This window comes from Ornithorhynchus anatinus, chromosome X2, assembly GCF_004115215.2.
Source record: "Ornithorhynchus anatinus isolate Pmale09 chromosome X2, mOrnAna1.pri.v4, whole genome shotgun sequence".
In the NCBI taxonomy this organism is placed as follows: Eukaryota; Metazoa; Chordata; class Mammalia; order Monotremata; family Ornithorhynchidae; genus Ornithorhynchus; species Ornithorhynchus anatinus.
The window spans coordinates 22,110,095-22,132,494 of record NC_041750.1 but is presented as its reverse complement, the minus strand read 5'-3'; the positions used below and the strand labels follow the sequence as shown (position 1 = coordinate 22,132,494).

Here is a 22,400-nt window from a genome sequence, read left to right as displayed (position 1 = left end):
GAGGTCAAAATTCTAGAAGCTGTTGAGATCTTTTCAGATATAATGACAGTATATCCCGATGATACCAAATTGTAGCAACCAGAGGTGGCATTGGCCATTTCCGTCCGGGGAGACTGATTGCTAGAATGTATCAGCAGCAGAGTCATCATCGTTGTGGTATTGGTTAAGCACTCACTATGAGGCAGGGACTGCATGGCAGAGTGGATAGAGCACGGGCCTGGGAGTCAGTAAGGGATGGCTTTTAATCTCGGCTGTGCCACTTGTCTGCTCTCTTGACCTTGGCCAAGTCACTTCACTCCTCTGGGCCTCAGTTACCTCATCTTTAAAATAGGGATTGAGGCTTTGAGTTCCACAAGGGACCGGGACTGTGCCCAACCCGATTTTCTTGTATCCACCCTAGCGCTTAGTACAGTGTCTGGCACAGAATAAACACTTAAAAAATATCATTTTTTATTTTTACTGAACGCTGGGGTGGATCCATTGTAAGCAGATCAGACACATTCGTCGTCCCACATGGGACTCACAGTCTCAGGGAGAGAACAGATATTTTATCCCCATGTTACAGATGAGGCCACTGAGGCTCAGAGAAGTTCAGTGACTTGCCCAAGTTTCCACAGCAGACAAATCACGGAGCTGAGATTAGAACCCAGGCCCTCTGACTCCCACGGCCAAGCTATTTCCACTAGACCACTCAGCAATAGCCTCATTGGCCGGGGCCACCGCAGCAGCGTGTTGGGCCAGGAACTGTTCTACAAGCCCCCAGACAAGGGCATGATTGTAGTAAGATACATTCTCATCACTATGCATCATCTTTTGGGCACCTTCTTGCCCAAGTGATATCCTGCAGGATGGTGGAGGAAATGATTCACACAAGTAGGCTTGCTCTCCCCCTGATCCCCACCACTTAAGAGAAACAAAAATAAATTACCTGGACACATTCTTGCCTTCTTGGGAGCTTAGTCATCGTGCATAGCTACCCACAACTGAATGAAGCTCTGAAAAACACAGCCGCCTTTGCCAGTTTCATTGGTCTGGGTCATGGGTTGGGAGTTTACCCGACTGGATGCCGGGGGCATGGCAAATTCCTCTCATTATCATCGTCCACAACAGGGGCGTTGAATGAGAGCCTACTCTGTGAAGAGCACTCTCCTAATCCCTGGAGTTTCCGTAGGCTGTTGTCCAATGAATGTTCCATAGGCAGAATGAAGGAGCATAGCTCAGTGGCAGAAGAGCCACATCGAGCAGCGTGGACTAGTGGCAAGAACACAGGCCCGAGAGTCAGAAGACCTGGGTTCTAATCCCGGTTCCACCACTTGTGTCCTGTGTGACCTGGGGCAAGTCACTTCACTATGCCTCATTCACCTCGTCTTTAAAATGGGAACTCAATCCTGCTCCCTCCTACTTAGACTGTGAGCCTCATGTGGAACAGGGACTGTCGCGATTAACTTATCCCAGCACTTAGAACAGTGCGTGGCACGTAGTAAGTGCTTAACAAGTACCACAATTTATCATTATTATTATTGTTATTATCACTCTATACGTAAGATAGCCTGAGAAGCCACGTGGCCTGGTGGAAAGAGCACAGGTCTGAGTGTCTTGGGTTCTAATCCCGACTCCGCCGCTATCCTGTACTGCAATCTTGAGCAAGTCACTCAACTTCTCTGAACCTCAGTTTCCTCATCTGTAAAATGGGGATTCAATATCCGTTCTCCCTCCCTCACAGACTGTGAGGTGTCCGACCTGATTATCTTGTGCCTACCCCAGAGCACAGTCAACACTTAACAAATGCCAAAAGTCATATCATTGGCTACCCACAGTTGAGATGAAAGCCAAGGAAAGAGAAAGATCATCAAAGAAATAAGGAAGCTATCTTCATCATCCACAAATCGTTCCCAAAACATCCCCCCGTCTCTGGGCAGAAAGAACCCAACGGGTACCAAGGCACCTTAGTAAAAAGATAATACCAATTAAACAAATAGCTAGAGAAGCAGCGTGACCTAAGGGGTAGAACATGGGACTGGGAGCTAGAAGGACCTGAGTTCTAATCCTGGCTCCGTCACTTATCTGCCGTCTAACCTTGGGCTAGTCACTTAGCCTCTCTGGGCCTCAGTTACCTCATCTGTAAAATGGAGATTAATTCTGTGAGCCCCAGGTGGGACATGGGCTGTGTCCAACCTGATTAGCTTGTATCTACCCCAGTACTTTGTAAAGTGCCTGGCACACAGTAAACACTTAACAAATGCCATAGGGAAAAACAAAACAGCTTTTCTATTCTTGGACTGGATGGGGAAGCAGTCTCTCTTCCAAAAGATCTGCCCTTAGGAGCAGAGAAACACAGACTGGAAATACTGCACATAGCTGGAGGACCCAAACGCTTGATTTCCAGCCACCAGTCCTTGAAAATGAGATGGGTCCCTTCCCAGACTTGAGTCATCTGGTCCAGCAGAGAAAGCAAGCTGCGTCCTTTCTTGTAATGGACAAAGACAGAGCCTCTTGATTTTCGGCCAGCGCTAAGGATCGCAGACTCAGTTTGCAGTTTGTAACAAATCCCCCAGGCTACCGAGGTAATGCATTTTTCAACGGTTACATCATGATCAGACTTCTCAAGAACCAACAAAATGGTGAAGAGATGTCTTCCTCTTCCATTCGCAACTAAGTGATCTTTTGCTTATCAGAGCATCTAGGTATGCCAATATGGGTAGAGCTAGATGTACACATTCCAACAAGAGAAGAATCATAAAAGTTAGTGGTGCAGCACCTTTAGGTGTTTCCCAGAATGCAGAGTGACATTTGGTCCGATCGAGACAGGTGTTCTACCACATTGAAAGCCTTTGAAGAGCTGATTTAAACCCTTCCAGGGCCTGAAAACGTTTCTGCTTAGAAAGTTGCTGTTTTTATGTATTAACCAGAACTTGAAGCAGTCACGTGTACAACCCATAAAGTGCTTAGATGCTGGGAGAATCTGGCTCATTGAAGGCAACCAGGTCCCAAATGACAATTACTTGTTCCTTTTGGTAGCACTTTTATTTTTCCAAAGCACTATCGCATCACTTATCCTCACCAAATCCCTCTGAGGTAGGGAAAGACATTATATAGGCGAGGAAATGGAGGCCCAGAGAGGTTAAGTGACTTACCCGAGGTTACCCGGCAGGACAGCGGCAGAACCGGGAGCTAGAACCCTGGGCTTCTGGCTTCCAACCCTAGGTTCCTGGCTTCCAACCTTGGGCTCCTGGCCTCCAACTCCAAGCTCCTGACTTCCAACCCCATGCTGTTTGCCCTAGACCCTCTACCTCCCAAGAGGTTGAAGAAAGCCCCGCTGGGCCAGCTTACATCACTCCCCACAGCGACAGCGTTTTGAATCACCGCAGAAATCTCCGTCGTTCAGAACATTGCTGCATCGGCTTTTTCCGTCATATGAAGATCTGTCTTTTTCAAATGACTTTAAATTGCCCCAAATCATGATGGAAGCCTTTAAAACTATTCCGGAGAGGCTGAGTGCTGTGGTTTTCCTGACAAAGCCATCTTGCCAGTGAGCAGGAGGGCTCGAGAAATTATCGGGCCTAAGGCATTCCAGACTCTCCTACCTCCCGTGATGTTTCCACGTTATGTGCATGGAGCTCCTTCTTTGTGGGTTCGCAGTGAAGCGAGGAAATGAGAGATGGAAAAGATGGAAAAATCATAGTCCCCTTCCCCTCCCAGTCTCCTCGAAATAGTTTTAGGTCGCAGGCTTTCTAGTTCGGCCTAACTTGAACAGTGCATTAGGTGATTCACATAGAGGCTCAGGGCTGTGGCTGCCCTAAAGGAACTCCTCAATACTCTCTTCAAAGAGAGACCCTGAATCAACCTCTAACGCCCTCCTGAGCTTTCCGCAGCCCCAGCTCTTCCGCTCCCCGCCCTTCTGCCGGCCGAAAGGGAGGGGGGCCCACAGGGGGATTGGATTGGCTGACCCCTTCCTGGTGACTTAAGCTCAGGAAGCCTTCAAGGACTAGAAACCTCATCTCCAATTTGTCATGGAGCTGAGAAGGAATCAGCTGTCAGTGGGATTTTTATCATAGTAAGTGCCTATTGTGTGCCAAACGCTGTACGGAGCGCTGGGCAGACACAAGTTAATCAGGTTAGACATAGTCACTGTCCCGCTTGAGGCTCGATCTAAGTAAAGGGGAGAAAAGGTTCCATGTAGGGGGAGGAAAGGTATCGAATCCTCATTTTACAGATGAGAAAATTGAGGCACAGAAAAGGTGAGTGGCTTGCCCAAAGTCACACAACAGACAAGTGGCAGAGCCAGGATTGGGAAGCAGCGTGGCTCAGTGGAAAGAGCACGGGCTTGGGAGTCAGAGGTCATAGGTTCGAATCCCAGCTCTGCCACTTGTCAGCTGTGTGACTGTGGGCAAGTCACTTCACTTCTCTGAGCCTCAGTTACCTCATCTGTAAAATGAGGATTAAGACTGTGAGCCTCACGAGGGACACCCTAATTACTTTGTATCTACCCCAGTGCTTAGAACAGTGCTTTGCACATAGTAAGCGCTTAACAAATACCAACATTATTATTATTATTAGAGGTCTGGTCCTCTGACTCCTAGGTGCCCACTCTAGCCACTAGACCACACTGCTTCTGTGCCTTGCAAGCACTGTACTGAGCACTGGGGTAGATGCAAGATGAACAGATTGGACACAATCCCTGCCACACCCAGGGCTCGCAGTCTAAGTGGTACAGGAGACCAGGTATCTTAACTCCATTTTACAGGTGAGAAAACCGAGACTAGAGAGGTGACCTGCCCAAGGTCACACAGCAAGCCAGTGGCAAATCTCGATTCCCAGACCTCTGCTCTTTCCATTAGGCCACTCTGCCTCAAGACTTCTCTACTAGATTGTAAGCTTCTTAAGGACAGGGGATGGTGTCAGCAACTCTATTAAGTAGTTGGTACAGAGCTCTGCATACACTTATCAACCAATTAATCACTGTACAGCACACTGCACTAAGCACTTGGGAAAGTACAGTACTAAAGAGTAGATAGCGATGATCACTGCCTACAAGGAGCTTACGGACTAGTTTTTGTTTTTTTATGGTATTTATTAAATTCTTCCTATGTGCCAGGCACTGGAGCAAACGCTGGGTAGAAACAAGCTAATCAGGTTGGACACGGTGCTCAGTAATTGCGCTTGGGTGGAACATTTTGCTCTCCTCTTTCTCCCCATTATGATTTTCCTTTAGGTTACTGCTAAAAAGCTTGGTTACCTTCCCATCCCAGCAAACCACCCAAGGCGAGGCATGGAAAACCTGCTCAGACGGACCTCTCGATACGTCAAACATATTTTGACACCAGAACGAGCCAAAATTCTGGTGCCTGTTCTAGTCTCCTAGCAGATTGCATTTCAGCTCACAGGTCCTAAAAATGCCCTCCGCTATTCCTCAGTCATGAAGACCACAGATTCCCAGCTCTCTGCTGCGGCTCCGTAAAAGGCCTCGGTCCGTTGAGTGAAAAGAACCAGGCCCGAACCCATCATTCACCATCTTTTTCTCTCCCTTTAATGTTTCAAAGAGACTCTTTGGAGTGTGGTCACCCCAGAATTCACTAATGCCTTACCTCCGGCCGCACAAAGGGCTTGCTTAGAGCGCGGAGAAAGCCCGCTGGAAGATCCACAATCGGGGCCCTGTTCTCCCATGACAGACACCCCCCTCTCCCCCACCCCGGTTCGACAGCCTCCTCGGAGTCTCAAAGGAGGGGCTAACCCACTTCCAAGATCCCACTCCCCTTTTAACAGAAGGCAACGGCAGGAATTTAAACAAGGTCGGTGTACGTCCGAGTTCTGTCCTTAATCCCATCTTTAACGTGTCCGAAAAAATAACCCCAAGCAGGAACGAAACAGTTGTGGGGAATAGCCACAGGAATGATTGATGTGGCCACGTTTTAACGCCAGGTTCTCGTCATTATATTGTTGCTATGTGAGTAAATAAATGAGCTCACCACTCAAGCCTGCCAGGGCAGAACCTTCTTTATAAAAAATTAATAAGTTCAACAGACACAGCATGTGGCTTTTCTTTCTGCTTGCTGAACAGCTAATAATCTTTGCCTTGAACACGAAAACCTCTGTAATGCCACAGTTTCAGAAGACTGGATCCAAGCTCTAATGGGCAGTGATATTTCTTTTCATAACTTTTTATTTAAAGGGACAGGGTCAAGTCGGTCACAAGTGTAATTTTGTCTGGAATAAGGACATTTTAAAATGATAAAAACACAAAACACACTGTGTTTTGGGTTGGGTTTTTTTTTCAGTATGGGTTTTAGAGGACCTTAAAGTGAAATAGGCTTTTTACATTTAGGATGAAAACCCAGAACAGCTGAAGACATTCAGAAAAGGTATTACAGATGGATTTAGAAATGCTAACTGAATTTTTACTTCCATACTTGCTGAGCGAAATGCAAGTAAATCAGCAGTAATTTGGGGGAAAATAACAACTTATTTTGGACTCTCATGAGCCTTTCCTGCTACATTCACAGCCCTGGGTCTACTTCGCAGACATAGGTGCCGTACTTGAAGTATACATATATAGTGTTTAAAGTCCATTGTTTAAGGTTAGTTTTCACCAGTTCTTTAAATGCAGGATAGATAATCCTTTTATATAGCACTAGGGTAAGACGGGGTCCAGAGAAAACCCAATCCTGCTGTTTTCTTTCAAGGCCAAAATCTTTTTTCAGTCAGTACCCTTGCAAGTACCACTGCTTGCCTTCCCAAAGACTTTGGTAAGATCTCTTTCTGCTTGGTTGGAAGGAGGGTTAGAAGTAGGCTTGAATCTGAGAAGGCCCAAGTTTCAGTTTTGGCAGCTGTAAGGATAGAAAATTTAGTCCAACCTTCCATGTGAGTATTTTTTTATGGTATCTGTTAAGTGCTTGCTGTGTGCCAGGCACTGTTCTAAGCACTAGGGGAGATCCAAGGTAATCAGATTGGATTCAGTCCCTGTCCCACGTGGGGCTCACAGTCTTAATCCCCATTTTACTGATGAGGTAACTGAGGCTCAGAGAAGTTAAGTAACTTGACCAAGGTCACACAGCAGACAAGTGGCAGAGCCGGGACTAGAAGGCAGGTCCTTCTGACTCCCAGGTCCGTGCTCTATCCACTAGGCCACGCTGCTTCTCAAGGGATTATTCCCTCTCAGGGTTTAGCACAATGCTCTCCACACAGTAAGCACTTAATAAAGCCTCTGAGTACTTATTGGTAGTGATCTAGAGTCAGTGACAAACTTCAACGGTGATGACAAAATTTGAGATGTAAAAGTAGTCGTCGAAGTAGCAGCAGCATTTATTGAGCACCCTCTTGGTGATGTGCACTTTATTAGAGAGTTGGGAAGTAGAGAATAAAAAGTGACACAGTCCAGAAGCTAGGTCTCCTGACTCTCAGTCTCGTGCTCATTCCAATATGCTCCACCGCCTCCCTACCTGCACAACACCCAGTCCCAGCTCCGCTCCCTCTTTATCCCTCCTGCACAGAAACAAATCCAGTTCAGAAGTCTGGGTCTCTCAGCCTCAGACCTCTAGAAGTCGACTAAGTATGGTTCCACCCAAACACCTATGCCTAGCGGAAAGAATGTGGGCCTATAAATCAGAGAACCTGGGTTCTAAGCCTGACGCTGCTTCTAACTTGTTGGGTGACCTTGGGCCGGTCACTTAAATTTTCTGTGCCTCAGTTTCCTCATCTGTAAAAAGGGGATACAATACCTTGCCCTTCCCCTTTAGACAAGCACTGTGTCTGACTTGTTTATCTTACCCCAGCAGTTAGTATGGTGCTTGCCGCGTAATACGTGCTTAAAAATACCATCATCTTCATCACTTGACAAATACTATCATCATCATTTGTTCTACCTTTTTTTAATAGTACTTTAGTGAGAAGCAGCATGGCTCAGTGGAAAGAGCCCGGGCTTGGGAGTCTGGGGTCGTGGGTTTGAATTCCGACTCTGCCACTTGTCAGCTGTGTGACTGTGGGCAAGTCACTTAACTTCTCTGTGCCTCAGTGACCTCATCTGCAAAATGGGGATGAAGACTGCGAGCCTCACGTGGGACAACCTGATTATCCTGTACCTACCCCAGCGCTTAGAACAGTGCTCTGCACATAGTAAGCGCTTAACAAATACCAACATTATTATTATACTAGTCGTACAGTCGTAGTCCCCATCTTACAGATGAGGTAACTGAGGCACAAACGGACCTGTATCTGACAGCAACCCGATGGGCACTCTCTGTGGGCCTCTCCCCGCTGAAACAGCAGCCTCAGGACACTCCATGCTGCCAAAGAACACGCCTCGTGATACCACCCAGAAGCAGAGTGCAGTGCTCTAACAATATTTCCCCAAAGTCCCTTGAGTTTCTAGTGGCAACACTGACCCTGAGGCAATTTTACTGCAAGCTCTAACAAGCTCTGCTTCATTTGTCAAATATGTTCTTCTGAACTGACATTTTCTTGGTCATGTTGACTGGGGGACAGTGAGCTGGGGAAAATCATTTTACCTTTTAAAATGATTTTTTGGGGAAAAATATCTGGGTTCCACAATAAGAATGGTGTTTGTATGTGCCAGGAAGTGTGTTAAGCACTGGGTAGATACAGGGTGATCAGATCAGAAATAATCCGGTCCCACATGGGTATTTAATCACCGTTTTACAGATGGGCAAACTGAGGCACAGAGAAGTTAAGTGACCTGTTTGTGGTCACTCAGCAGGCAAGTGGCAGAGCTGGGATTAGAACCAGAGTCTCCTGATTCCCAGTCCTGTGCTCCAATCCACTGAACCTCTCTGCTGCCATCTGCACCATCATTTATTTTTAACTAGAAAAATAATTCATTGACCATCTAACCCTCATCTTTGCACTATCGGGATACCAGCCTCGCTAATGGACAACTTCAGAGGGCTAACAGGCTGTTCCTAATATGAAGAAGACAAAAGATCACATCGTTCTGAAACTCTGAAACCAAAACATCAGTCTCTGACCCAGGAGTCAGTTGCCATGGAAGAGTCTGCAGGTACCGAAAGAGAAGATGGACTTGCCAGGTAGAGGCAGAAGCAGCAGGAGCAAGTGGAAAATGAAAAACTATTCAGTTTCTCCTCTGACAGAAAAAGCAGAACCCATTGGGTTAACACTAGTAAAGTCAGTGGAGAAGATTTTAACATCTTGTGTAGAATTTGGATGAAATACGAGGTCGTTGTGGAGTTGTCCAGCCCCCTGAAATGTAAGAGAAAAGAAAACCAAATAACTCAGAAATTCATGATCGTCAGTGGTTCCAAGCAATTGCCCTCCTTCACAAATCAAGCTCCTTTTCAAAATGCAGCTTCCGTGCAACAGTTAGAGTGCTCAACGTAGCTTCATGAGGATTATTCTACTAAGGTACAGAAAAACCCTTCCTTTTCAGATGCCGATGGTTCCTTGACCAAAAAATTTGCAGAAAAGTTTTTTTCTGTTTTGTGAAGCCAGAGAGAAGAGATTAATGGACCACAGAACTGGATACTGTGCAATCAGAGCTTTTTTTTTTTTTCTGGGTAAAGGAAACACCCATATGACATGGAAATGACCCAAGCAATGAGTCTGGGAGAAGAGCATCCTGAAGAACAGAAAAAACAAAACCAAATAAAACAAACAAAAAAATCCCTTTCAGCTTAAATTCCCTCTACTGGATTGAGTTTAATATATGCCCTCAATGGGCCTGGTCAGTTGCAAATCGCTGGTTCCTGCTAAAACTTGCCATTTAGGGACCAGGCAGAACAGAATGGTCACAACACTTGGGAATGCTGGAGCAAGGTTTTCCTGGGAGTTTTTTTTTTTGTTTTGTTTTTTGGGGTATTTTTTTTTTCATGTGTGGGTTTTACCATCTGTTTCTTTTAATGCATAAACAAGGAAAATGACCAGTTTGGAATGCAGGGTTTTTCAAAACCAGATGACCACAGCATTCTTTCAGGGGAAAAAAGAGGGACTGGAATTCAGGGACATTGACCAGGAAGCAAATTCTTAAACACCGGGAAGAGCTGCTGCCCTGCCACGAATGGCCAAGAAAGGGTCAAAATACTCTGTACTTCCCTGAGTTTCCTCAGCAGCGACATGACTTAATAGAAGGAGCATGGGCTTGCGAGTAAGAGGACCTGAATTCTAATCCCAGCTCTACCGTGTACCTCCTGTGTGACTTTGGGCAAGTTGCTTAACTTCTTTGTGCCCCAGTTATCTCATCTATAAAATGGGGATTCAACCCCTGTTCTCCCTCTTAGATGGTGAGCCCTATTTGGAACAGGGTTGTGTCTGACCTGATTATCTTGTGTCTTCCCCAGTGCTTAGAATAGTGCTTGACATATAGTAAGCATTTAGCAAGTACCACAATTATTATTATTCTTCTTCCCCTCAAAAGTTGCTTCTCGGCCTCCAGCGTTTCCCCATTATCATCTCAGGTCTGGTCTAGGGGAAAGAGCGCAGGCCTGGCAGACAGAGGACCTTAGGAAAATCATAAAACTCCTCTGTGCCTCAGTTGCCTCATCTCTAAAATGGGAATTCAATGCCTGTTGTCCCCACTATGAGCCCCATGGGACCGTGTCTGACCAATTAACTTGTATCTACCACAGTGCTTGGGACATAATAGATAAGCTCTTGACAAACACCACAACTATTATGTACTTTTGTTTTTTTATCAAAGATAAAATTGTCAAACGCAATTTTGGAGGCACAAGTCTGGGTTACAGCGCTCGGGGGGGTTGGTTACTTTTAGAGTCTGAACACAAGTCACACTGGGAGAAGATCCTACTGGGAAGCCAGTCAGAAAGCGATGAAGAGTAGCACGACAAACACACCTTCTAGCTCCTCTGTCCTGCAGTGGGTGAGCTGGCAGAGAAGTGGGTTCCTGCTTTATCTTTGCTAAGAGAACTTGCCCAAATACCCACTTTGATCAGTGCCCTAAAATGACTCCTCTATGAAGTGTTCCCTTGCCATGCTTACCCGTAAAACTAAAGAATAGGATCAGGAGCGTGGCCGAGTGGAAAGAGTCTGGGCCTGGGAGTCAGAGGATCTGGGTTCTAATCCCAGCTCCGCCATCTGCCTGCTGTGTGAACTTGGGTGAGTTGCTTAACTTATCTGTGCCTCAGTTACCTCATCTGTAAAATGGGGGTTCAATACCTGTTCTCCTTCCTACTTGGATTGTGAGCCCTGTGTGGGAAAAGGACTGTGTCTAACCTGATTAAGCTGTATCCTCCCCAGCGCTTAGAACAGCACTTGACAAATGATAAATGCTTAACAAATACCACACTCACTATTATAATTATTACGATTATGACCAAAGGGTCACTTAGGATAGACTCTTTTTTTCGGAAAGAGGGACATTTCCTCCAAATGTGGCTTGCAAACTAATCCTTTGGATCCCAGCACTGCCTCGCTACAATAAGGGCTAGGCTGTTAAGCGCTCAGGGCTTCAAGCCAATCCAGACCCGGAGGTCTTCGCAGACAGTAGCCTTGGTGCTCTTGTCTGAGGGCCACTCTCTTAAGCAATACCTCATTGAGATATTTTCCCAGTCATCTTGGAAACCGCCTGAAACCAGAGTCTTCACATGCTGCAGTATGGCGTAGCGGATAGAGCATGGGCCTGGGAATCAGAAGGTCACGGGTTCTAATTCCCGCTCCGCCACTTGACTGCTGTGCGACTCTGGCCAAGTCATTTGACTTCTCCATGCCTCAGTTACCTCATCTGACAAATGGGGATTGAGACTGTGAGCCCCACATGGGACAGGGATTGTGTCCAACTCGATTTGCGTGGATCTACCCCAGCACTTAGTATAGCGCTCTGCACCCAGAAAGTGCTCAATAAATGCAATTGAATGAACGAGAGAAAAGATTTAAGAAGACGGTTGCTTGGGGAACAACACTGTGCTTCTAATTTGTTAGTTCTGCTCTCCTTAAATATGGTTTGCTGTTCCTCAGGGTACCCCATTATTGGTTAAGAAAAAAAACAACTCAGTAATTTAGATGCCCCTGGAGGGGCACTAGGCGACTTTCTTTCTTTTCTCTATTTTATTTCTCCTTTCTTTTCTTTTTATTTTCCCCAAGGTCTTTCTCAGCCCAACCTGGGGCTCAGCGTTATGATATATAGGAATTAGAGCCAGCCAGCTGAGATTCATTTTATTTGCATTAACTCCAGATGCCAAGAAGTCCCAGTGGGGGTATCTGACCTTTGACATACTTAAGTGCACAAGCCTCAGCCGCCGCGGCTCTGACATAGGAAAGGGCTTCGCTTCGGGGACGGGGCGGTGGAATACAGCCACAGGGGCGTGATTAGACGGTTGAGTTGGGACGTGGACGGGCCTCGTTTTTCTTTGGGGTCATGTGACGTGCGGTGGAAGCTCTGCAAAGTGCTGTGGTCACTAAGGCATTCTAGCAACAATTGCAATAATAAGGATTAGGAGAGAAGGTTAAGACAAATACGGCAGTCAAAGCTACAGAGAAGATCCTATGCGGTGGGCTGCATGGTTATTATTCAGTTTGCATATACTTTCAGAACCACTGAGACTAATTCTGGACCATTTAGATTCAAGGAGAAAATATACTTTTTAACGCAGGGGTATAATCTAGGACTTTAATGCTTCAAACTGTCAGATAAAGTGCCAAAATGAAGTCTCTCAAGAGAGAAGAATAAATACTCCCTTGGGGCTGATCCTTGTCCCTGACTTGTTCCCAGGATTCAAATCAGAACGGATCTCCCACAATCCCTAATCCCTCCTTTGTCGGGGGGAAAAAGAGACTGGGAAGTGTGCCCCGAGATGGCAGGCGGGGAGGACGAACTGGTTGCTTTTTGATTTGCAATGAGTCTCGAAGGCTGAGAACTTGAAACTTCTGTCTCTTTTCACCTACAGGTGATAACGCCAGTCAGAACGGGTTACGGGTATGAATTCCCTTCCAAATACCAGACAGACACCTATGACATCCCACCGTCCCATCCTCACCAGGGGGTAAGTCCTAACACTCCTCTCCCCAACCCAATCGCAAATCGTTAATCCTGCAGCTGAACCACTAGACAGCTTTTCCACTACAAAGTAGAAATTACATTCCACCTAGCCTTCACTGCTCTGCAGATTTATTTTTATATCTAGAAAGCTAAGCATACATTTAAAGAGGAGTTTAATCCAAGCAATCACCAACAGTAACTCTACATCTGTTACCTAGTTTACATACTTCGGATTCTTTTCCTCTGAAAAACTCAGCTTCTTTTCTCAAAGAACCGCCCTTCATTATTTCACAAATCAGTATTTTGGTCAGGAAGTGAGGATTTTCTTCTAACTATATGCTTCAAGTTCAGAGTCAAGGTTTCAATTAAGCTTCCCCGTAAATCTAGCCTAGAGTTTATACGATCCCTCAAAGGGAAGCAAAACGGGGTTTGTTTTTTTTGGGCGGGGGAGGAGGGTTGGGGGGAGGGCCGTGGGGGGAAGGGAGGAGAGCTGAGCGCTTAGGGAAGGAGTACATTTACTCATTATTATGTGATGCCCAAACAAAAAAAAAAACCAAATCTGCAAATAACTTCACAAACACCAAGAGGTTTCCAACAGTTACCTGGTGGCTAGTCTCAGAGCACAACGGTCACGGAAGGCTTGCATTTTGTCTGATCGATATATTTCTCTGGCAGGTATACGATATCCCTCCTACAGCCCTGAAAAGTCTCGGGTTTTCCGTTTCGGTGGAAGAAGCGAAACCCCACGGGGTATATGATATTCCTCCGGCCAAAGGGGTGAGTGAAATACCTCTGGGGTGTATCGCTTCTGTGTTTTCAGTTGTGAGGCTGAGAAGTCTGTGATTTAAGGAAAGGAAAATGGTTTTGGACTCACATCCAGTGCTTAGAACAGTGCTTGGCACATAGTAAGCGCTTAACAAATACCATAATTATTATTATCGTTATTTGTATTGCTATCCTGTAAATGCAGTTAGTATAAACTGACAGTGTGAAGAGCAGGGATCTCCTGCTCTAATGTTCTTTTTTTAGCAGTCATTCAAGATAGCGCTCCAATTTTACTGCTGATATTTCTTCCAGCTCTCTTTGACTTTGCAGTTCTGCTATGCATACCCTCTGAGCAACGTACTTGCATACTCTATGTTGGGCATTCACAGCCCGATCAATCAGTCAGTGGTATTTACTAAGCATGTGCTATGTGCAGAGCACTGAACTAAGCGCTTGGGAGAGTACCATACGATAGAATCGGTCCCTGCCGTCCAGGACCTTACAGTCTAGCGGAGGAGCGGACAGTCCACTGGCCTAGTGGAAAGAGGACGGGTCTGGGCGTCAGAAATACCTGCCTTCTGGTCCCGGCTCCGCCACTTGTCTGCTGTGTGACCGTGGGCAAGTCACTTCACTTCTCTGTGCCTCAGTTACCTCATCTGGAAAATGGGGATTAAGCCTGTGAGCCCCATGTGAGAAAGGGGCTGTGTCCGACCTGATTATCTTGTAGCTACACCAGTACTTAGTACAGTTTCTGGCACATAGTAAGTGCTTAACAAATACCACTGAGTCTCAACATGCTCAGTTGCTTTTTTCAGCACTCAGGTGATCCCGTAAACAAACAGTCTTCATTAAGCACTTTTTCATTGACCCCTCTATTTCCATCAAACCAATTAAGAGCGCCAACTGGGGAACCCCTGTAATATCATTACTCTTGTCTCGTGTGACTGTCATTAGAGTTAATTGGGCATTTTGCTCATCGTCATCTAGCTGTCCCTACGGGGAATTTGCTTGCATCAAAATCAATGTCAGTAAAAAATAAATTATATCGTGTAGCAAAGAGTGACTTCATTTAGTCAGGTTTTTTGTTTTTGTTTTTTTACCCCCACTTATATTTAAAAAGACTTGCCGAATAGCAGTTCAGCGTATCTCCATTTGTGTTTCAGATCTACGCAATTCCACCGTCCGCGTTCAGAGATGACACGGGGTTACAGGAAAAGGAATATGATTTCCCGCCTCCGACGAGACACCACCTCAGGCCAGAAGCCAGGCCAGAGGGAGTTTATGATATCCCTCCGCCGAGCACCAAGGCGGCGGGAAAGGATCCCCCCACCAAATACTCCTGTGACGTGGTCGGGCCGGGGGATTTAACCCCCAGGAGAACCCAGGGTCTCTATGACATTCCCCCGAGCCACCAGAGTCCCCAGGCTGGGCAGCCCGTGGTCCCTCAGAATGACGCGTATGACATCCCCCGCGGGGCTCAGTTCCTCGAGCCCCAGAAAGGGACCCACAATAGGGCAGCTCCCGAAGAAAGAAACGGGGTGTATGACGTCCCGCCCCAGGCCCCACAGGACACTAAAGGGTCCCAGGACGTGACCGACGGAATCAACCGGCTGTCCTTCTCCAGCACGGGCAGCACCAGGAGTAACATGTCTACTTCTTCCACTACGTCTAAGGAGTCCCTGGTCTCGGCCTCCCCCTCTCAGGACAAAAAGCTGTTGCTGCTGGACCCGGACACGGCCATCGAGAGGCTGTATCGGCTCCAGCAGGTGTCGGAGACCGTCGTTTCCAACCTAATGGCCCTGGTGACCGCCGACTGGCGCTCTTATGGGTACATGGAGAGGCACATCAACGAAATCCGCTCGGCAGTGGAGAAGGTGGAACGGTCCCTGAAGGACTACCTCTGTTTCGCCAAGGGCGCCGTGATGAATGCGTCCTGCCTCTCAGAACTCACCCTCCACCAGAGGATGAAGCGGGAGCTGCAGAGGCTGGAAGACTCGCACCAGATTCTGGCCCATACCAGCCAGGAGCTCAACGGGTGCAGCTGGTCCCTGAACGTCCTGGCTGTCAACAAGGCCCAAGGCAAGTGCGACAACCTGGACCGGTTCGTCATGGTGGCCAGGACGGTGCCCGACGATGCCAAGCAGCTCACGGCCAGCATCAGCGCCAACGCGGAGGTGCTCTTCAGGCCAGGGTCGGGCCTGCGTCTGAAGAACGGGACCGAGAGCATCATGAGCGCGGCAGACTACCCCCACAACGGCCCCCAGACCCAGACGCCGCACCCTGGAGAAGGCAAGGGACCTACATCCTTCAGGCCGTTGCCTCCCGGCCTGGGCAGAGACCACCGCCCTGACTGTAACGGCAGCGACTGCTCCGAGCGCAGCTGGATGGATGACTATGATTACGTCCATCTACAGGTGAGGAAACCAAAGCAATTAAGCAGCAGGACGTCCTCTGGCTGATCCGGCTGGCCTGCAGAGTGGATTGGTAAACTGGGGGAAGTAGCCTCTTTGGCCCCTGGAGACTCCCCCAACAGACACGCACACACACATACACATATCCCTCCTACTTCCCGCTCTTCACTGGGATAACAAATACCATCAGCAGCCCTCAGCAGCCTCGCCACATTGGTTCGTGATCCTTGGAACAGAATGATTGCCCACCCATGGTTTTCTGCGGGAGTTGGACGTCTTTCACCCTAACTGGTGGAAATCTCACTTTGCATGTCCAGAAAAGGGCGACCCCCTTAGGGGCTCAAAACAGACTGAGTCAGCCAATTGAGCAATAGTACTTTGGGGCACCTCCTGGGTGGTGAGCACTGGGTACTGGGTGAGTGAGTGAAACAGAGGCAGAAGGTATGATCCTTGCCCTGAATGGGGCAGCAACCATTAGGAAAGAACTGTAAAAGTTGTCAAAATAGCCAGTCAATATTTATTCCCAGGGTCTGGGCAACTAGTTTGGCTGCTTAGCAGTAAGAAGGTTTGTGAATAGGTCAGTTGGAGGTATAAAGCCAGATCAACATCACCTGCTTACCTGTCTAACTTGGCAGGTGTGTGGCCAACAGGCAAGGAAATAGAAAACCAGGCACTATCTCTCCAGTTGTCCACTGCGTTGTTTCCACAAGTGAATGATGGATGACAGTGATTTAATGCCTCCTTTCTGTTGTAAAATCCTAGGGAAAGGAGGAGTTTGAAAGGCAACAGAGAGAGCTCTTGGAAAAAGAAAACATCGTCAAACAGAACAAAATGCAGCTGGAACATCATCAGGTAAGCTCTTCAGAAAGAAAGGCCTTTTCTTTTGCCTCGACAATTTTCCGTTCGGTCTTTCAGATCAGGGAGAATGAAACATCAGAATCTGGCCCTTTAGGTCCGACCAGTCAGTCAAGCAATCATTCATATTCACTGAGCACTTACTGTGTGCAGAGCACTGTACTAAGAGCTTTGAACCACAAAAGCGTTTTGAATCACACAAGAAGCTTTTGAATCAGAAACATGGAGGTCGTTTCATCCAAGCCCTCATTCGTCATCATCGTCATCATTATCCGCATCATCAATAGCGTTTCTCGAGTACCTACTGTGTACAGAGCACTGTACTATACACATCGGAAGCAGCGTAACCTCCGGGAAAGAGCAAGGGCCTAGGAGTCAGAGGTCCTGGGATCTAATCCCAGCTTTGCCACTTGTCCTCTCTATGACCTTGGGCAAGTCACTTAACTTCTTTGTGCCTCAGTTACCTCCTCTGTAAAATTGGATGAAATTCCTTATCTCCCTCCAGACTATGAGCCCCTTATGGGGTAAGGGACTTTGTCTAACCCAATTACCTTAGATCTACCCCAGTGCTGAGAACAGTGCTTGACGTATAGTAAGTGCTTAACAAATACCATTTGTATTTGTAACAGATACAAATAATGGCAGTATTATTATTATTATCATTCTGGGGGAGTACAAAAGAATTAGAAGGCACAATCCCTGCTTTCAGCGAGCTTGCAGCCTAGTCCTCATTACGAAGCCGAGGAAAGGACACTAGGAAGAAACAGAAGTTTGAAACCTTGCCGATCAGTCGTGAGTTTGGCTGCATCTCTGGGTGGTGTTCAACCAGTAGTTTTTCAAGGCTGACTTGGCCCAATCCAGCCTGGCGAGCTTGAGAAAGAAAGAAGTTGCACAGAGGATTTTATGCTTCCAAAATCAAATGAACACCACCAATGTAATAGGCAAATCATCCATGCTCACATCCTGAAGAAAGGCAGCAGAATCTCAAGTCGGGTAAATGTAGCCATATATTCCCTGAGTAAAGAGAGAGAGGCCATGCAATCTCAGGTTTGCCCTTCCACTGCCTCACTGTGGAGCCTGTGCTTTGCCTCAAGTAATGACCTTGTGTCCCTAGCTTGTAAAAGGGAGGTGGGGTGAATTTAATTGTCTCTAAGGGTTCTTAGTTGGAGAGCATTACTGTAGGAAATTGAAAATGATTCAATTTCAGCAGTAAATGATACCCTGGGGGTATTCTACTTTTTATGAGTTTCTATATGTGTCTATAATCCTAATAGCAGTCTGCTGGTTGGATCGCCTGCTCCTCCTCCGCCCCGCATGCCCCAAATCGGGGGCACCCACTAGAAACGGATCAGGCCTGGGGTGGAGCAAGCCACCTGACCCCCCGCGAATATGACTCCTCCCCCATCCAGGAGCTTGATTTTCTGCCCCCAGCTTGAATCTCGTAGGGCTGCATTTCCTGGATGAGCCAAAGGGAGCTGGATCCTGGACAGTGAGCCCAGCCCTCTCAGGCTGGTGGGGCTGGGCCGGGCAAGACCTGGTGGTCCTGGAGGGGCTGCCGATGCTGGCAAGAAAGTGGGCTGGAAGACACAGGCAGGGTGTCGGGGCAAAGGTCATGGACAGCCCAAGATGGTGGTAGTCTGGACCAATGGGGAATTCTCGGGGGAGGTCTGTGTGGGTCAGGGGGCATCAGGAAAGGCCCTGACCAGGAAATTCAATTTTTTGCTCTTACACCCTTCCCTTCCCCGTCCTCCAAGCCCTTGTCCCACCTGGTCTTGGATAGGAGGACAACACACCTAGTGCTCGATGTGCATCGACACCCTCCCCGAGCAAACAGAACCCCTTTTGCAATCTCTTAACCTGTAGCCCTCTAGACCGTAAGCTCACTGTGGACAAGGAGCATGTCTGTCGACTCTATTACAGTGCACTCTCCCAAACGCTTAGTACAGTGCTCTTCACACAGTAAGAGCTCAATAAATACGATCGAGTGATAGACCCATGTGAGATGGGGACTGTATCTTGACCTGATAATCTTCTATCTACCTCAGTGCGTAGAACAGTGCTTTGGCACGTAGTAAGCACTGAAGAAATACCATCATTATTATTATTATTCTCATTCGTCGTCTTATAAGTAGCATCTTTAAGAACCGAGTCAAGGCACTTATCCAGGGCAAAGAAAGCCCTGAGTCAGATGTACTCCCTGATGCTTTCCTCGGTAAACACTGCAGGTTCTCCTTGGGTCTCACAAGCAGCCCGGCCATCCCGAGAAGGAATCAGAGCAGAGCCACTCTGGCCTGAGAATAAGACAATCTGAATCAAGTTCTATTTTCTGCCTTTCAGCTCAATCAGTTCCAGCTACTGGAACAGGAAATTACCAAGCCAGTAGAGAACGACATCTCAAAGTGGAAACCCTCGCAGAACCTCCCGGCCACCAACAGTATCGTCAGTTCTCAGGACAGGCAGCTGCTCTATTTCTACTTCGATCAGTGCGAGACCCATTACATTTCCCTTCTCAACGCCATCGATGCTTTGTTCAACTGCGTCAGCACCGCCCAGCCCCCACGGATCTTCGTGACCCACAGCAAGTTCGTCATCCTAAGCGCGCACAAACTGGTGTTCATCGGCGATACCCTGACGAGGCAGGTGGCCGCGCAGGAGATCCGCAACAAAGTGATGAACTCCAGCAACCAGCTGTGCGACCAGCTGAAGAACATCGTTCGGGCCACCAAGATGGCCGCCCTCCATTACCCTAACACGGGAGCGCTCCAGGAAATGGTTCACCGAGTGACGGACCTTTCTAGAAATGCCCGACTCTTCAAGCAGTCTTTGATAGAATTGGCCACTCTCTGAGGGGATGTGGGAAAATGGACCCGGGGACTCGAGTGTAAAACTGGAAATACTGTCTAAGCAATGTAAAGGTTTCATATATTTTTCTGTAGATACTGTATTTTATATGAAATATTTTAAAGGTCTTTAAGGAGTACAGACACAATGAGAAATTCAGGGAGCTGGCAGGGGGAAATCTTTTTCACTGTTATATTCTTATATATTCGTATGCATATCTAAGATATATACCATCTGTACATAAATATAACGGTGTGTCTTTGTATGTATATGTGTATGTCGATACATTCCATGAAAAAAAAAATCCATGAATTAAGAAGCACCTTAGTTTGCACCCAGATATGGGGCATCGTTGTAAATAGCCCTTTTCTCATAACAGTGTCCTTACTGCCCAATCTGGAGGGTTGGATTATCCACTTAACTCTACTGCCTAATTATTACTGTAGATAGGTAAGTCTACAGGCAGTTAACACAGCTAAGCTAACTTGTTCTTTGTCTTTTAATAAAACTCTTTCCAGAACTTCTTCGAATCCTCTTTCAGCAATGAACTAACCCCTTGACATAGTCTCTTCCATTCAGAGAAAGGCATGCTGAGCTTTTAAATAGAATTTTAACAGAAAAGTATTACGGCATTGGGGAGGTGGTAACTGTGTAAGGAAGACAGTGACTTGCTCGGTGGAGGAAGAGGGAAAGAGCATTGTCTACGAATTAGGAGGAGAGCCTTTTGATTGGGAAGATATCTCAACGAAGTTAATCCCGTATTCCTCCGGCTGCTTGGTCTTTTGTTTTTCTAAGTAATGTGGCTTGAGGATTTCCAGAGGACAATTTTAGGTGGCGTAAATATTATTCTTGGTAGCAAGAAATGTTTAAAGACACGTCCCCCAGTAAATTGCCTGTAGAGAAGGCAATCCTCCATCTGCCACATGGCATCAGGAAACATCCGACTAGCACATTTGCTTCCATCGGCCAAGAGCCGGGTGCTACTACTGACAGAAAAAAAAGTCTTCAGGGGGTTCTGCTAGAGTTTAGGATGCTGACCCTAAAAGAGGAGCCCTTGCCCCCTCCCCAAACAAGCACATCATCACCACCCACCGCTATTCGAATTTGTTGCCTAGAGCAAGTATCAGATTTTCACCTCCAAGCCCCCGCTTCTCAGACGCCCCTCAGTCGACGACTGTTCACTGTAGCAGCTGACACTCACTGGTGACAGTTCATACAATTTCAGAATACGTCAACGTGCCTGTAGGTGACTTTACAGCCCAGGTCTCCTGCCACGAGTTTTGGCAGATTTCCAATGGGGATTGTAATGCTTTCTTAACCGATTACCAGTATATATATTCTACTATATTACCGGAAATATATTCTACTCTATACCGAGTCAGGAAGTATTTCAATCAGAGCCTCATTTCAAGCATATTTATTGAGCGCTTACAGTGTGCTGAACACTGTACAAAGCGCTTGGAAGAGTACAATGCAACCGAGTTGATTTGATACCCTGATTCTATTCTATGTCAAATCATGTCTCGCTGCCTTTCTGCGGCAAACTTATTTATCTTTGATATTCAAAATGTTTGAAGAGCAAATAGTGCTAAGAAAGCATTCTGGAGTCTCAAAGTGATGACTTATTATTGAAATTTCTCATAAAGGTGCCACCAAAAGGTACATCTGTGACCATTTATAAGGTTGTTTGGCCAGAAGGAAAGAGACAGAAAATGAAGGTTCTCCAAAGAAAATAAAATAGAATGGCCCAAATCAACAATAAACTTGATCTGAACTTGGATACAGATGCATTTTTTGGGATTGTGTTCTTATGGTTTATAGTTGGTGTATTTCTTAGGCAATGACAGAGTTGTTCTAAAATTATGTGGGGACATTTCAAAACCAAAACTGGGATGTTAGATGCATATTATTGTTTTTGTTGTATTCTTTGTAAAGAATATTTTTCAATCATTAAATTTTGCAGCTTTTTAAAATAGCAACTGAATTTTCCTTTGTATGTTTCCACTTCCTTTTTGGAGGCCAGTGTTCAACTGGCTCACAGGAGAAGTTAATCTAAATTACTCATATTGCTGTCTGAATATTTTAGGTAGATTTAATTTTTTCATTCATTCAATCGTATTTACTGAGCACTTACTGTGTGCAAAACACTGTACTAAGCAGTTGGGAGAGAACAATATGACAGACACATTCCTCCCCATCATGAGATCACAGTCTATAGGGGGAGAAAGGCATTAATATAAATAAATGAATAGATAAATTACAGATATATACATATGTGCTGTGGGGATGGGAGGGAGGGTGAATGAAGGAGCAACTAAGAGCGGGCAAGTGGCAGAGTAGAAATGAGGATTCAGGTCTTCTTAATCCCAGTCCTGTGCTCCTTCAACTAGGCCACACTGCCTTTTCCACTTCCCTTGCTAAGTTATCCCACTAGCCACCCTTAAGATTCACAGCTATATCTGTTTATTTCATTTATTTTCCTACTTCTGTTTTATTTCTACCAATGTTGTTATTTTTGGTCCTATTGTATGTTGGCAATTTCTGTCATCCTGTCTCTCCCATTAGATTGC

General features: G+C 46.5%; 1 protein-coding gene across 2 annotated transcripts in view; it reads left to right on the top strand.

The window, feature by feature from the left end:
* Positions 1-21,814, top strand: part of NEDD9 (neural precursor cell expressed, developmentally down-regulated 9) — a 111,532-nt gene extending 89,718 nt beyond the window's left edge. For both annotated transcript variants that reach the window (XM_001514682.6, XM_029052534.2), the window contains exons 3-7: positions 12,867-12,962; positions 13,634-13,735; positions 14,887-16,137; positions 16,897-16,986; positions 19,327-21,814. In XM_001514682.6, coding sequence (XP_001514732.4) covers positions 12,867-12,962; positions 13,634-13,735; positions 14,887-16,137; positions 16,897-16,986; positions 19,327-19,836 — 2,049 coding nt within the window. In that variant the 3' untranslated portion in view covers positions 19,837-21,814. The remainder of the gene's footprint in view (positions 1-12,866; positions 12,963-13,633; positions 13,736-14,886; positions 16,138-16,896; positions 16,987-19,326) is intronic.
* Positions 21,815-22,400: the final 586 nt, after the last annotated feature.